Consider the following 17121-nt stretch of genomic DNA (forward strand, 5'->3'; position numbering starts at 1 on the left):
AAAAAGGGCAGAGGAAGAAGATGAAAAGGCAAAGAATATGAGGGGTTGTCGGATTGTACATATGTATTCCTTAGAGATTAATTGCACTCTTCTAGTCTCCTTCGACTTCTGATCATCATGCTGTAGCAAAAGCTACCATGCATGACAGCATGAGGAATTAATTTCTTGGACAATTTCACGCACAATTTGTTTCAGAAGTCTCTGCCTCCTTGAACAAAAGCTAGTTGTATTTATTGCTTAGTCGTATTCTAAAAGGGTGTTTTTTCCAATGTTGTACCAATCGACCAACCTCCCTTTTGACTTGGGCAGAAGGACAATAGTTTAGGTGATATTAATTATGAGCTGGAAATGAGGAACTGTGAACAAATCTTTTAAAGCACTATGAAGAATAACAAACAGAAAAATAGAATAAAATAAAATAACTTAAACGCAGTCTGCTTAGCCACCTGTTTGTTTTAATTTACTAAAAAGGGAAAATTAATGATCGAGAAGCAGTGCTAACTTTTAAAAGTTCTTGTTGGTTTTTCATTTATCCTTTCTTTCATTTAATTACTCTTTCATGTATTTCCTCCTTCTTTTTTTTCCTCTTAAAGTTCATTACAAGCCCTATTCATATTTCATAGAATAGAACTGTTCCTTTATTTTTTTTTTCTTACTTTTTTCTTTGTTAAGTTCTAAGTTTGACATTTTGATGTTTATGATTGTCGATAGAGATTGTATAACCTTGGAGCAAGGAAGCTTGTTTTGATCGGAGTGGGTCAAATTGGATGCAGTCCAAATGAATTAGCCCAAAATAGCCCTGATGGCAGAACTTGTGTGGCCAGAATCAACTCGGCAAATCAGATGTTCAATAGCAAACTTAAGTCTTTAGTGGACACCTTGAACAATCAATTCACTGATGCAAGATTTATCTACATTGATGCTTATGGGATTTTCCAGGATTTAATCAGCAGTCCCTCTGCTTTTGGTAACTTCCATGCCATTTCTCCTAGAAATTTATTTGCACATTTATTGTTTGAGTTGATGCAATTTTTTTACTTCACAAATAAAAATTTTAAAAAATTCAAAATGTTATGTTAACTACGAAAATTCAACTCTTGGAGGGGGTTGGAAAATGCATCTAGCTGGTTTCGAATTATATTTAATTTTCTGCGCAGGTTTCACTGTGACAAATAGAGGTTGCTGTGGAGTTGGGAGAAACAATGGCCAGATAACATGTCTTCCTTTTCAAACTCCATGTCCTAACAGAAATCAGCATCTATTTTGGGATGCATTTCATCCAACTGAAGCTGCAAATATCATAGTTGGGAGAAGATCATACAGGGCTCAAAAGTCATCAGATGCATATCCAATTGACATAAGTCGCTTAGCTCAACTTTGAACATGGAGAATTTTCATCAAATGAAGAGTCTTGCAGGGTCTACCTGCTTAATAACTATTTACATTTTGCTGTTTTTACTGTTGAGTTGTTGTTGAGTGTCTGAGTAACTGCAAAACGTGATGTACCAAAGACTTGTTCAGAAGTTGTACTTCTTTTTCTTGTTTAATGTTAAATTACTAAGTTAAACTACCACCGCTTTCACTTTTTACAGCAATGAATAATTATCATGTTTTATGCTTTGTGTACGTATGAATGCATAATTTTGTTCCAATTACGATCCCCTTACTCTTTCTAACCACATTCATCAATTTGTTATTGATTTGCAGTGTATCTCTATTCTGTTAGTCTTGTTAATAATATTATCGATTGAATTTAAATGGGATAAATTTGAAGGTCTTAAGAGCACAGTGTCTTAAAGTGAAATTTAATATGGTAAACCAAGTCAACCCAAGATTCATATCAGGCATTCATCAAATCCATGAGTCCCTTAATCTTTTGGATATTTTTTGTGAACTTATGAACTTAATATTATCTGAATACTTTGATGTGGGTAGCCATTCAACCAAATAATATACAAATTTGTAACCCCAAATAAAATCAGTCTGTACATTTATTTTAGGTGACCTGGTCAGGGTATGCAAACAAACAATCTTCTGCCACTACATCACATTCCTGCAAGGACAGTTGTAGAGATGGAAAAGATTTTAAACGAGGAACTTCTTAAGCTAAAGAAATGATTGCCAACATAAATCAATTAAAGAAGGAAACTGATAGTGATTTAATGGTGCTTTGGAAATAGGTTAAATGCTAAATTGCGCGAAGGGTTATTGTATGCTAAATTGATAAATTGCTTTGCACCTGTTTAGACGTTGACGTTCTTTAGACAAAAATCCTGAGATGAAATCGTTTACCATTTCATACCGAACAAAAATAGAGTAGGACAACAGTACATGAAAAGTCTTGCTATAATTGCCGGACATTACACGCAACTTTACTCGCATCTCGTCCATAAAATGATCATTGCCTCCCGAACCATCAACTCTTATCTTCAATTGTGTGGTTGTATAAATTACTGGCTTCATCAGCTATACCACATTAACCTAAGAGTCTATTACATATTTGTTTTTGTTTTTTTTTTGGGGTTCACATTTTGGTGGAATATTCCTCCTAGATGCTGGAATGGGGTCTGAATTATAGAGAGAGGTGTATTAGCTAAAGGAAGGAAGTCTATGTTTGAATTAAGGAGGAAAGTGGCTATTGGAGGATATTCATATATAATATTTTCTTCTGAAGTGATCATGGTAAGTTTATGTTGGAGTTCCAAAGTAATGAAACTGGACACATCTCATGAGTCAACTAGACATTAGACTAAGTTAACTGGGGAAGTTCATTTCCAGCTCCATCAAATTGAACAATTTTTAGGTTCATGAGTAAAATTAGTTATCCTACCTTATTTTTAGAGAAAAAAAAAAGGAGTTTTTAATATATAGATAAGGGTTTAAGACCTATCAATTTAACCTTTTGCATCGGCATTAGGCTCCTAAATATTTTAAGCCTCTATGATGGGCTCTCAGCTCTTTGAATTTTTTTTCTCAACCAATGGTATCAAAGTTTTTGAGTTATGAGAAAGGGATAAATTGAATAGTACAGAAGAAGAGAGTGTAAGTGAGAGATTCTAAATTTGAGATCTTTCATTTTACACTTTATAAAAAGGTTTTCGAGTTTGAGTCTAGGCTACATATTCGCAAGTTGTTTCTTCTCAATAATAGATCAGTAAATTGCTATCTTTTTGTCGGACGGATAAATTGTTATCGTCTTATGTTGGGCCATGCAGCCAGTAATATGTTAAGTCTAGTTGGTGTATCTTGGAACTAGGGGTTTGACGGGGATTCTATTAACGTGTTGAAGAAAATAGGATCCACGATTTAGCTCCAAATAGTTGAATTTGCCTTGAGTATCATGGTGGACTAGGGAAGTAACTTGGGTTTAATATGAGTATTCATATATTGGACCTCTTTATTTGGTTCTCAGGGTTTTCTGCCCAACAGTAGTTTACAAAACCCGTATTCAAGTTTCTCATATCATAGCTTCAATCCAACTAGTCATACAATGCTTATTCAAATTTCTCCTTGTACCATAATTAAAATAAACAAGTACAAGATGAAAGTTAAATAAAAAATATAACAGCAAGAATGAATCCTACTCTATATGTGTTTATTTGAGACTTGATGATTTCTCTGGTTCCAGAACATGATAAATGGAAATGGGACATTATATGTCTAGCTGGGAGACAAAATTGTCCGTTAATGACAACGGTCCTTTTTTCCTGTGCACCTCCTGTTTCACATGTGAAGAGTTCTGACTTCTGAGAGTAGGCCAATCTATATGAGTTGTTACTCTCGTAATGAGATGGCTCTGCCACTTCAAGTAAAAACAACTGAGTAATTTGTTGGTAGTTTGGGCAGATTTGTGGTTGGAGATTGGCTGAAAGTACAGGGAAAATTCTAAGTGGATAATGATTTTTTTTTTCTACATGTCAAGACTTGTACAATTGCCATTTTGATGGCTACATGGTTATCGTTCCTGGCATCTCCAATTGCTCGTTGAATTTGAGCTACTGTCATGTTTGCCATAGAGTTCGGAATATGGCCCTATAAACTGTGTAAAATGGATACACGACAAGGAAAAAGGTTAGCAAGTTTTCTATGTGGATCCCTCAAAAAAAAAAAAAAAGTTTTCTATGTCGAAATTCTCCGCCTAACAAACTCCCTACTATACTCTGGTGAGATAAATTATACGAGGCTTCAGCCCATGACATTATTGGGTGTACTCGGTGCATAAAATTAAAATTCACTTTATATGTGATGCATTAGCCAAGGACATTATTGGTTTACACTTTAAGACGTGTCCTTTTGGGATTGGCATGTTTCGAAGACCTAATAATGGATTTATGAAGGTAATCGGGTGATTGAAAATGATTATACATGCAATTGTGAGTTTTACTATTACAAGAAAGGCAGTTGTCAGTTGTGAATTTTATAAAAAGCTAATTAATTAGAATGAGCAAAAGTTACTCTTATTTAAGTTCAGGACTTCCAACATTTTTTTCACTATTAAAAAAAAATCTAAATCTATGCACAAACGAAAGAGAACGAACGTCAAAAAACATGAATTATGTAACATCAGAATTTGAAGTCAAGTGAAATAATCAGTCCGAGAACACCCCCAAAAAATTGCTAGTGGTTGTTTGCTTTAGTACGCGTTGAGTTATACTATATCTGGATGGAGGTATGTTTTTGAAAATTTTTAAACACGTTACCCAATTACCACTCCATGTCACGTATATATTCATTGAAAAGTGCATTACAATTATATTCTCTAAAAGCACCCTAGAAAGCAATCATCCAATTTAGGCTTTTCATTTTTCCTCAATTGTGACTAGGGTAAAGTACACGGTAGAGTTTTCAAGATTCTTATTTCATTCACTGAACTAATAATATTTTTCAGGTCAAATAGCACATTGAACTTTGAGTGCTTCATACTGTCCATTCAATTAACTTTTGATAGACGACAATTAACGCCTCTCAATGGACAATTTGAATGTTTTGTATGAAGCCCACCTACTTATTTGCTGGTATATGGTTTTTGCTTTAAGTTTAGTTAGTAGCTACGTCCAAAAGAGTGTAATACTTCTTAAAACTGAAACCCATGAAATTTTCAATGTTAAAATCATTAGTACAAAAATTAATCTCTAAGATCAAGGTTGTTTTTTCAATGTCATTGGTTTAAAGAAACGCTAATAATCAATGGATTGCATTGAAAAGAAAACCCTCAAATCTTGACAGCCAGACTAAACGAGAGCACCACAAATTTTAAAGAGTTTCCTTCTAAAGATTCCCAATAGAAAAAAGAAACAAAAATTATGTAAGTTGCCCCAACCTAACTTGTATGTACAGGAGACTAAAAAAAATTCAAGACTACAAAAGAAACTATTAAGGCTTGGAGAGAATGATTGAGTTAGATTCCAAGAGAAAATAGATAAACAAGAAATGGGTCATCGAATGGGGAGCTGAAAGTTTAATGGCTAGTTTGGGAGAGAATAGAAAAGAAGCGAAAGCTTAAGTTAGAAAAGAAAAGAAGAGACTGTAATATCTCTTCATGTTGTTTGGGAGTTTTTGCAAAGAAAGATAATGAAGTGATTATCTTTTATTTGGGAGTGAAGAAAAGTAAAAAGAAAATATTCTATTTTACATTAATACCCTTGAAACTTGACATTCACATAAAATAGGAAAATGTTATATTACAATCTTTATAAAGGCAAAATTGATATATTAAAATATTTATTTAATTCACTTTCCTTTCTCACGCTTTCCGCCTAATTTTGGGCTTAGGATTTTTATAACTTGAAAGGACGTGACATCCTTCCTTTTCTTTCTATTTCTTTGCTATTAAAACTCCCAAATGCTAAAAGATTTCACTTTCTTTCTTAGTTCTTTCTTTTCTCACCAAATCTGTCCTCCCAAACGAGCTAGAGTCTGATGGTTTCAGGCAAAATGTCCAAATTGCCTATTTAAAGCAGGCCGGCCTGTCAAATGGACTAACCTCTATCCATTTTAGCAGTTAGAGTTAACGGAGTGATCAAGATGAAGAACATTTAGAAATTCGGTGGGATATTCGATACGAAAAATAATTTTGTAGGCGAAATGAAAATTTTGAAATGTTTAATGACCCACACACACTTTGCCCTTATAACTACTAATATTAATAATATGTTCCGTAACTTAAGACAAAATTGACTATGAGTCTTATTATTAACTTGATAACGGCTAACAAGCATCAACCTCTACATTGCTTAAAAAATAAAAAAAGCATCTACCTCTACATCATGGAATGCTTATTCCTTTCCATTTGTAATATGTTCTGACTTGTGGTGCCAATAATTTATAATTTGAATTATATTGAGCATTTGAGCATAAAACATATTCAACTAGAAACTTAAAATATCTCTGTAAACTCCATATGAATTAGATATTTTTGGGGCTATTTTTCAAAAAAATTTATTGTATCGATATATGTAAAAAAATTTTATTGTAGATTATTCATTTGAATTATGTATTTTCGAGAATGTATTTTGAGGTATTTTTAGAATTTAAAATTTTAAAAATATTTTTAAAAATTTGTTTTAAAATAGTCCATTACCCTCCCCTACTCCCTCCTCCACTGTCGTCACTATCCCCTTCCCCTCCTCCGTCTTCCATCCTCGCTCTTCCTCTTCCCTTCCTTCTCCCACCTCTCGTTGACCCTCCTTCCCTATTTCTTCCCCTTCTGGTGGCAACCAGATCTCTCGTGACATTTTGGTTGCAAGCAAAAGGGAAAGAAGAGGGGGGAAGGGCTTGGCTGGGGGCAATAGTGGATGGGAGAGGAGAGGAAAGGGGAGGAAGGGGAAGAGGGAGGAGGACTAAGAGGCAAAGAGGGAGGGGCAGAGGCAATGGAGGAGGGAGGAGGACATGGATAATGGTAGGTAGTGGTATGTCATGGGTAGTGAATAGAAGAAAAATAGGTGATAGGATTTGTTATATTTGTTATTTAATTTTTTTAGTTTTAGTTTTATTTTTATAAGTTGTATTCGAAATTATGTGTTTTTAGAGTTATTTTTGAAGTTTGTTACCATAAATTCCACAAACAAAAATAATTTGTCAAAAAAAAAACACTCAATCCAAACAAAGTAGGTTACAGAGTAATATTGAAGACACTGTACATTTTTTATTTTTTGCTGCAACATTTTTATAACCTAATTTATCATATTTCACAAGAAGGGGGAGTCTAAAGAGGATAGTGTACATATTTTTGATAACATTTCTATAATCTAATATATCTTATTTGATAGAGAAGTGAGCCTAAAGAGAATGGTGTACATAATTTTTATAACATTTTTATAATATAATCTATTATATTTTATTTTACAAGGAGGGGGATTTTAAAGAGACTATATAAGCGGTTAGCAGGTATATAGATTTAACTAAATTAAAAAGGTGCTCTAACACCTTTTTTAAAATTTTTTTTTACTACACATAAAATTTGAATACCCGATATACAATTCAAAGAGGAATTTAATCCTTTATTGGCGTCCAATCTATGGTTGTTGAAGACGGTGTACATCATTGGACAGTGTTATGAATAATCTTATATTGCTGCATCCAACTCCGGAAACTTGTTTAAGATGAGAAGGCCATTCCGTTGCATAGGTTTCGCATGCAGCACTGCATTGGACATTGATGTGAATCCTGTGATGTGCAAAACCGTTGCACCCGACTTCAATATTCCTTGTCGGATTTCAAAGCACAATAAAAATTCAACTGGCTCCAGTAAAAGGTTAAAGCATAGGCCAATTAAATATTAAAAATCCAGCTGGTAGCTACTTTCTCCATGATTGTGGGCTGTGGTGCCCGATAAAGGTTGGCAGAATCAGAGCGGAGCCATGTCCAATCGAGGGCGGGTAATTGCTACCCCAGTCCCCAACTCTTTTTTTCTTTTTTTTTTCTATTGAAAATTTCTTAAAGTCGGTATAAATTAAGTGTTATTAGAAAATAAATGAAAAATCTTCAAACTTTTGATATGTAAAAATAAATAACTGATCTTCATTTGAATTCATTTTTTATGAACTATAGCTGTACAGTACACAAGAATACTATATATCATTGGTTCAACGTCATGATTATCTCTGAAACACTACTATTACAAATTTGAACGGCAGCACAGCCATTATCTATAATTTTTGTACTATTATTCATCATATAAAAACAAATTTTGTATTTAATGATAGTATGTACACTGAAAAAGTTTTCTTCATGCACAAACAAAATGACCGGAAAAATACTTTTTACAGTCACGTACAAAATTCAGTTGTTTAAGAAATGACGAGTTCCAATTCAGTCCACAGAATCGACCAATTACAATAGTGCTTCCGCCTTGTATAAAATATTGGCTCTCGCTCTGCATCCTTGGTGCCTCCATATTTGCCTTTTCCTCTGACTTGCTAAACCTACCATTGCCTTTTTCTTCTTGTCATCTGCATTCATGGCTTTTGTAGCCAGGCAATGGTTTCTCCTATCCATCATTAATGTAGTGGTTGTCTGTTTCTTGAAACCATTTGCCCTAGGCGAACAACAGGTCCCTTGCTACTTCATTTTTGGAGATTCACAAGATGACAATGGCAACAATAATCACCTGAACACCACTGCCAGGGCAAATTATCCACCTTACGGCATTGATTTCCCAGAAGGTCCAACTGGTCGCTTCACCAATGGTCGAAATCATGCAGACTTCATTGGTGACTATCTCTTTCCTATCCTATCTATTATTAGAGGCTGAGGCAGCAGGCGACCAAGAGCTGCACCCCCTAAGTTTTAAAATTTTCTTTTAACTCTCTGTGTTAAGTTTGAAGTTTTGTAAAAAGACCTTCTCTTGCCCCCATGCTATTTGACTAAAATATATTCATATTCCCACCCCCCCCCCCCCCCCTCGCTCTCTAAATTCCCGAATTTTCGGAATCTTTAATTTCTATATTTTTAACTCGCAAAGAATTAATTCAATATTCACGAGTCACTGCTGTTATCATAAATTCTTGACTTGGTCACTGTTTCTATATATTATAGAATTTTTTTGTTTATATATTAGTGTCTTTCAGAAAGACTTTTTTCTGATAGACATTTTCCCATAGGCGGCAAACTGGTAGTGCATGCCATCTCGTATGTTATGGGAGCGGGAACAGTGTAATATTTTTTAAACATTTTATAATTTTATGTAAATTTTTTTATACATCTTTATAATATGAGTGTGATATTTGGTTACTATTTATTTATGTAGATCCTATATATAACAATTATGTCTCTATTATGTCTCTATTGTTAAGTTTTATAAATAGTTTACGTAGACTTACATTTTATTCAAAAAATATTACATAATTCAATTCAGAACTGTTCTCAACGAAAATCATCGGTGCCCTCAGCCCTGTATGTTATACATCAACATCAACAATTTGGGATTTGGACCCGTTGCAGTTATAGGTACAATCGTATAGGCCATTAGACGGCCGATATCAACTCAATAAATTTTAAGTCAACGGTTGAGATCAATTCAAATTTAGTGGGATTGATCTAAATTACTCTCTTCGTATCATTGAAAGTGTCATATTTTTCATTTTGTAATGTTTTAAAACAATTGTCATGTTAAAAAAATTAAAACACATTTTTGTCTCTTTTTCTAATATAACCCTTCTTTCTAATCATATGCATGTTATCATTTAAATTTAAATTTTAAATTTATTGGGATAAAATTAAAAAAAGAAGTACAAACACCACAATCAGACTATTATTTTAAAAAAGTTAAAATTTCCAAATATGACAAAAAAATGGTACAGAAGGTGTATCAAATTTGTCAATTGTCCTTGCGGTTGCACAGGATCGAGATCCAATAATTCGTGGTATGAATTAGAAAGTGTACGTCTCTTTCTGGCAGGTGAGCTCCTCGGATTTGACAGCTACATACCTCCATTTGCAAATACAAAAGGCCGGGATATCACTAAAGGCATTAATTATGCTTCGGGAGCATCTGGAATTCTTGATCAGACCGGTCGTCACCTGGTAAGCAGACAGCTTATTTTCTCAAAAAATAGGTGCTTAGAAGTTGAAACCGATGACGTACTCCCACAACATAGGTTGCAAAAGAAAAGAAAAATGCCGAAATAACTTCGACATTCTTAAAGCTTTTTTTTTCTTCTGTTTTAATCACATGATGGTGCATACATCTACTTTTGCTAATGCAAACTAAATAGTTAGATTTGTACATCCACATGCTAAGAATTGGTTTAGTAGTCCATTGTCTTGTAATTGCAGTTAATTTAGGAAATCCAACTCTTGTCAAATATCAACATCCTCATAAAATCATTAATTGACCCCAATTTTTCAGATTTGTCCCTGTCCATGCTACGAAAAGGGGTTTACGCTGGATTTTTTTTTTTTTATAAAAAAATCTGAAATGTAATGTTGTGTGCCAAACCTTTTATGTTACATCGAAAAAGTGAGAAAAGATTGCTGTATATTAAGTCAGGCACCATTAATGTGAAGTCCTACAATAACAAGATAAAGTTTTTTTTTTTTTTTGAAGGAATAACATGATAAAGTTCAATATGCAAAATGATGTTGACACTCCATCAAACTTTTTCTTGAGAGGTAAACTATGAGGGGGGATCCTAAAATATAGTACGGTACTAATAGATCAATATTGACCATTCATTTTTTGTGGTGTTCTTCAAGTATCTATATACACGTTTTACATGATTTTAAATAAAAGAAAAGAAAAAGGAAAACTAGAATGATTGTCCACTGAGTATAGATCAAAGTCTAGGCGCATTCCTGCCGTTTCGAATGCAAAGGGATAGAGCCAAGCTTTGACACTATCCTGACTTTTTGGATGAGGGAACCTGTAGATGCACAGTACAATTATTTGTCAATTTTGACGAAGAGTAGGACAGTTATTTGTCATGTTTCGAGCTATGTCCAATATCTAGGCTGTTTACGGATCGAATTGGAGGATATTGTCATAATCTTATGCACATTCTTCTTTGGTTGGTCCAAATACCGATCCTAATGCTGTACATTGAATTTAGACACAGGTATCTATAGAATGTCAATTTTAGGAAATTTTCAAATGAAATCTTTTCATATACGTTGGGTCATTGCTGACATAATTTCCACTTTAGAAATAATTTCCTCACAGTTAAACCGCATGGCATGCTAAAGTGGTAAAATTACTTAAGGAAAGAAAATGGAAAATGAAAATAAAAAGAAAAAGAAAGAAAACAAAGTAACTTGCCAGCTTTATAGGCCATCGGTTCTAGAGACAATGCAAAAAGAACCAGCCAGTAGAGAGAATCTGTATGTTCCTGTCTCTGCTATTGACCAATTTTAGTGGGAAATCACTAAATCGTCAGTAGTAAATTAGTAAATACTGCACTAGAGTACTAGTTAGTAATCAATAGTTAACTAATTTCTAATTAATATTTAGTAATATGTACATATATAACACACATATATATTGAAAATTCAGCTAGTAATTGGTAATTTGAAAATATATTTTTAATATCCATTCCCAAACTATTTTATCAAATATTATAAATGGATATATTTCGATTTTACCTAGATCCGAAATTCAATCTAAATTGCGTCAACTGGTTTTTCCATTTTTTTTTTTTTGAAGTTTGAACCCTCTACCTATAATGCCAAAACAGATAAATTGCTATTTATAGACAAACGAACAAACATGTGGGTTAAATTTCTATATATAGAGGTATGACAAGATAGTCATGCATTGTGATGTATAATACTTCGACAATTTTGTCCTTAAAAAATGTTTTTATTAAACTATTAACAAAATAATTTGATGTCCAAAAAATGGTGATAATTGAAGACGTAATTGTAGAGATCACATAAATTAGTTTACTAAACGACATTTAGTTTCTTATGATAGTTTATGATATTGAAATATTTTACATAAGAATGTACCAAAAATTGTTTAAACACCAAAAGGAATTTACTAACGAGGACAAACAAGAAAAAGCGAAATTGAAAATTTTCTCATGAATAATAATTTTTATTTAATGTTATAGGAATTATTACTAAAATGAATGTTTTCTGACTCAAAAAAAGTATATATTTAATTTACTTTCAAAAAATGCAACACACACATACACATATATAGATATACATATACACACATATATACATACATGCATGCATACATATATATGCAAATTTGGCACCGAGAATTCGAGATTGGCAAAAGGGTACAGTGGCCCACGTACCGACATATGTATGTATGTATGTGTGTGTGTATATGTAACTGTATGTGTGCATGCATAACAGTGATATTATATACCAGTTAAGTATATACACAACAAAAAAGTATTGTATTTTTAGTGATAGTTCCTTATCACAACAAATGGAAATTAAATATTTATAAAAATTATTTGACATTCAATTTTTGTTTCTTTCTCATTATTCATAATTCCTTTTGATATTCAAATATATATTGGTATTCTCTTCTAAAAAAATTAAATAGTATAATTTATCACAACTAAATTTTTTTAGTAAAAATAATTTATGTAATCTTTTATGGGATAATTTCAGAAACCTCTCTTGAGGTTTCTAACACTTTCACTGACCTCCCTTAAGATTTTAAAAATTATACTAACCTCCCTTGTCAAAAATTTGGACCCATTACTTATATAAAATATAGTGAAAGTACTACTTTGCCCTAAGACATTATGCATTATTACAAATGGATATATGACGAAAAAAAAGATTAAGGCACTAAATAAATAAGATTAACTAAATAAACCAAAATAATGATTATTTCATCTCAAATTAGCAACCATAATTACAATCAAAAAATTGCATCAATTGCTAACTTAAGATGGCACTTTTTTTGTGATTGATATCACTTGACAATAATCAGAATAGAAAACCTTATATAATCTGCACAAATAGATCTTTTGAGCAAGAGAAATAGAAAATTTTTTGACTGACTTATTTTGTTGAATCTTGTGGTTAAACAAAACTATTTATACTGTTTATTGTTGATTTGTTGATTAAGACTTGTATGTTTTCTTCATCAATATATTTACTTTTACCTCGTCAACTACAATAAAAAGATTAATTTTTTTACCCAAATTTAGATGCTTATACTAATAATTTAATGGCATTATAGAGTTAGTTGTGTCTTTTATATATAGTTGCAAATGACAAAAAATATGGCCTTTACAATTTGCACTAGCTATGTGCAAAAACCATTGTTGCTTCAGGTTATAGTTGCTGCATCTTTTCAAATTTTAAATATATTCCTTGATTTTTATTAATTATTTTATTCTTTACTAATACAACTTGAAGACAATTAGAAAAGGGCATATATGAAAGAAAATTATCATCTCACTCCTCAAAATACTTTTTCAATAGTGCTTTTTTCTGAATTGGACTGATTTTGTTACCAAAACCTTAAGTTTAAAAGAGTTTAGTGTAATTTTTGAAATTTCAAAGGAGGTCAGTGAAAGTGTCAGAAAACTCAAGGGAGGTTTCTGAAATTATTTCATTTTTTATATCTACAATTGTATCACCATTTCCTAGAGAGTACAATGTTCTTTACTAGTAGAATATAATAACACCACTCTTAAAAATAATAGAACTACCAAAGTATTATGTATTGAGGGCATAAATGTCTTTCGCACTTCTCCTGTACCAAAAATCTGAGCCACTCGTCTGGTTGATCGTCTATAGGAAGTAATTTGCCACTCAACCCACGCTATAGATGGCAATTTATGCTTAAGGTTTTATTAGATTGTCATAGCTTGATCTCTTGTTTCTTTTAGTGTCCGATTTCTTGTTTGATAAACACATTCAGCTCTTTGAAATTGCTCAATAAAAGGAAGCTAACCCAAAGATATTCTCGTTGCCTAATTATAGATGATAAGTCCTACAGCTTGAATAAAATTTCTTAGAAAATACAAAGAGAGGGAGCTCAGAGGCATAAATTTTAACAAAAAGGAGTAATTGAGAAGGGAAAAAGGATAAGAATTTTATGAAAACCTAATGTAAGTGCAAGACAAAAAATAGATGCAATGGTTTTTGAGTGATCAACACCTTAGGTGTCAGTGCAAGATAAAAGCATAAGAATCCCACTTTTAAAGAAAAAATCTAAATATAATGTGGGAAAAAAGAGTATAGGTGCTTTGCTCTTTATTTTATTGTTAATTTTCACATGAAGGAGGTAACTTGACCAAAAGCCGCTCTACATAATGCTTTTTTATTTGCTAATAGGGCGATCTCTTCAGCTTCAACGAACAATTGCACAATCACGAGAGAGCAATTTCGCGCATCGTGCGGTTGATTGGAAACAGATCTGCAACAAAAGAATATCTAGCCAAATGTCTGTACACTGTTGCATTGGGGAATAATGATTACATCAACAACTACTTGTTGCCAGAATATTATCCTACCAGCCACCTATATACTCCAAGAGAATTTGCCAGCTTGTTAATTAGGCATTATTCTCAGCAACTACGGGTTGGTTTAGTTATTATTATGTTTATTTTTCTTTAACAAAATTCAGCCTTCGTTCATTATTTTCATGTTCACCAGGTATATAAATTTTAAAAAAAAAGAAAAAGAAAATTAACTTGAAACCCTTTTGGTGCTAGACTTTGTACAGATTGGGGGCAAGAAAAATAGCCGTTTTTGGGCTTGGTTGGCTTGGCTGCATACCTGCTGAGTTATCTACAGATGGTAACTGTGTGGATTCTATTAACGAGGAAGTTCTGTTATTCAATGACAAGCTCAAGCCACTGGTTGATGAACTGAATACCGAGTTAAGCGGTGCACAATTTCTTTATGTAGATGTGATAGCAATCAATTTGAACAATTTATCCACCCCTGCAGGTACGTTGAGCTCCTATTTTATTGGAACATTCTGTTTGATTGACAAATAAGATTCAACCTGAATAAATAATAAATACTGCATTCAAAAAATTTTTGTTGAGGAGATCTTAATTTATGTTTCTTGTTTGCTTTTTTTTTTTTTTTTCAACAAATGAAGTCATTGTATCTTTCCTGCTGTCTTACATTCCACTGTTTGCTTTGGCTTTTTTTTTTTTTTTTTTTGCCGGTTCTGTTCTCTCTTTTTAATTCAATCTTACACTTAATCTATTTCAGAAATTACAATTGGCAATGCACCATGCTGCAACGTGTCTGCAGCAGTTGCTGGTGGACAGTGTATTCCTGGGCAAATTCCCTGCAGCAACAGGAACCAATATTATTTTTGGGATGATTTCCATCCCAGTGAAGTAGTCAATGAAGCATATTCAAGATTAGCATATTCTGCGTTATCCTCATTACTTGATGCTGATCCTCTTGCCATTGGCGGCCTAACAGGCAAAAACTGTCATGATAAAGTGAAGAAACAATAGACTGTATCTATGTGTCCCATGATATTTCTATATTCCAAGTTTCCGACAAGTCAAACTCGATGTAATAAAACTTGAGAGTCCGAATGTGCTAGTGTGATGTTATCTCCTCAATGGAAACAATATGTTACCATTAATCTCAGACTATTTATAATTACTATTAGAATTGTGTAAAAGCCCAATGTCTGTGCAGAATCCTCGTTCAAAGTTTATTAAGTGTTCTTATAGTTCTAAAAGACCTTTATGTAATCACATGTTTGAGTGAGGATTCAAACCGTGCCTTTATTAGTCTAAAAGACTTCGTTAGTTTGTTTCATGAGATGATATAGGATTAAATTATTAATATTTTGTTATCCCATATTTAGTCACAATTAGACATTTCATTTTACCAAATTAATCCCTCATTCGTAAGATAAAATAATCTTACATTGGGGGTGGCAACAGTTTTCCCAAGATAAATAAGGGGTGGGATTATACCATGTTCAACTAGTTTGTCCCTGTGATTGTTCTAGCCCTATATACTCTCACAACTATATAACTACTTTTAAAAAAAAATTAGAAGGGGTGAGATTTATAAAGCGAGGAGGCAGGAAGGAGATTTGAATTCATAATCTTTGCGTCCAGATATTGTATATTAAAATCGAACAGGTAATAAAATCTTGGTGGCCCAAGCCCAACCTGCTTCAAGGTCTCTCTCTTTCTGTCTCCCTCTCTCACACATATATGTAGTATTGATACAGAATGAAATTGGACCGATGTATATCTGTATACTATTATCTTATTTATTTGACAAGATAAGCCTTATTTGGACTGACCTAACTTAGCGCAAACTTGACCCATATTTTCAGTCGGACTGCAAGTTGAGATTCAAGCCAGCGCTGTTTTGAAACGAGCCGAATGGGTCGACTTTAAGCCGATAACATATTATAAATCCTACAAGCCTTGAATTGCTCCAAAAAAAAAAAAGAGCTAGTCTAAATTTTCATTTTTCATATTAAAGTATATAATTGTGAAACTTATTCAATTCATTTAAAAATTATTTTTTGAATTAGAAAATAGAAGTGCTGCACATCGTAAGTATATTGGTCTCTATAAAAGTAAGGTCATTTCTAACTAGACAAGCAAAATAAGTAATTCAATTCGTGAACCAAAGGAAAAGAGTTTAGGATGTGCTAATGGCCAGTGAATTTGCTTTTTTTTTTGTGTGCTTTTTTCTGTTTTAGACAAAAATTTACTTCATTAACAAACAAAAATACCAGCTTAGACTTTGTCGAGAGTAACTTGAATTAATGAATAAAGTTCAGGTTTTCCGCTCATGTTTACTCTACAAAACTCAATGGCCAGGAAAACACTTTCCTGTTCGTGTACAGAGCTCAGCTGTTTAAGATGTGTCGAACTTCAACCATAGCGGTGGAGCCAAGACAATTTTCAGCTGGGCACAAGTAATGGAGAAATTTTAGTTTCGTGAATAGAAGCAGAAGTGCAGAACTCCAAACTCAGTGTTGTGAACAAGAAAATCTTTTAATGGAGAGCAAGTGAAAGAGAAATTTGCTGTGCGAATAGGAGCAGACAATTGTAAGATTCACATAGCAAAGTAACATACATATATGCGATGAATAACATACATATGGATTCAAGAAACCACTAAATCGTTACTGTATATTAAAAAAAGTGTAACCATTGGATTAAGTTCCCTAAAGGATTGGGAAGATATTATAATAATCAATTA

At 32.9% G+C, this 17121-nt stretch overlaps 2 protein-coding genes across 2 annotated transcripts; both read left to right on the top strand.

The window, feature by feature from the left end:
* The first annotated feature begins 37 nt into the window (after positions 1 to 37).
* LOC113758100 (GDSL esterase/lipase At1g29670-like) lies at positions 38 to 1570 on the top strand. Its single transcript, XM_027301133.1, has 3 exons — positions 38 to 55; positions 712 to 967; positions 1158 to 1570. The coding sequence occupies exons 1-3, from the start codon at positions 38 to 40 to the stop codon at positions 1379 to 1381; spliced, it is 498 nt and encodes a 165-aa protein (XP_027156934.1). The 3' UTR covers positions 1382 to 1570.
* Positions 1571 to 8364: 6794 nt separating this feature from the next.
* LOC113760454 (GDSL esterase/lipase At1g29670-like) lies at positions 8365 to 15657 on the top strand. Its single transcript, XM_027303034.1, has 5 exons — positions 8365 to 8711; positions 9899 to 10023; positions 14251 to 14496; positions 14631 to 14868; positions 15142 to 15657. Exons 1-5 carry the CDS (start codon positions 8459 to 8461, stop codon positions 15393 to 15395), a joined length of 1116 nt encoding a protein of 371 aa, XP_027158835.1. The 5' UTR covers positions 8365 to 8458; the 3' UTR covers positions 15396 to 15657.
* The last annotated feature ends 1464 nt before the right edge of the window (positions 15658 to 17121 follow it).

Source organism: Coffea eugenioides, chromosome 2 (assembly GCF_003713205.1).
Source record: "Coffea eugenioides isolate CCC68of chromosome 2, Ceug_1.0, whole genome shotgun sequence".
Lineage (NCBI taxonomy): Eukaryota > Viridiplantae > Streptophyta > Magnoliopsida > Gentianales > Rubiaceae > Coffea > Coffea eugenioides.

What these genes read in the sequence shown, in the direction of transcription:
- LOC113758100 (XM_027301133.1), top strand. An exon ending in CAGCAGTCCCTCTGCTTTTG is followed by an intron (nt 968 to 1,157) that starts GTAACTTCCATG and finishes TTTTCTGCGCAG; the next exon opens with GTTTCACTGTGACAAATAGA.
- LOC113760454 (XM_027303034.1), top strand. Translation starts at nt 8,459, where the DNA reads ATGGCTTTTGTAGCCAGGCAATGGTTTCTCCTATCCATCATTAATGTA. An exon ending in ATCAGACCGGTCGTCACCTG is followed by an intron (nt 10,024 to 14,250) that starts GTAAGCAGACAG and finishes ATTTGCTAATAG; the next exon opens with GGCGATCTCTTCAGCTTCAA. An exon ending in CAATTTATCCACCCCTGCAG is followed by an intron (nt 14,869 to 15,141) that starts GTACGTTGAGCT and finishes AATCTATTTCAG; the next exon opens with AAATTACAATTGGCAATGCA.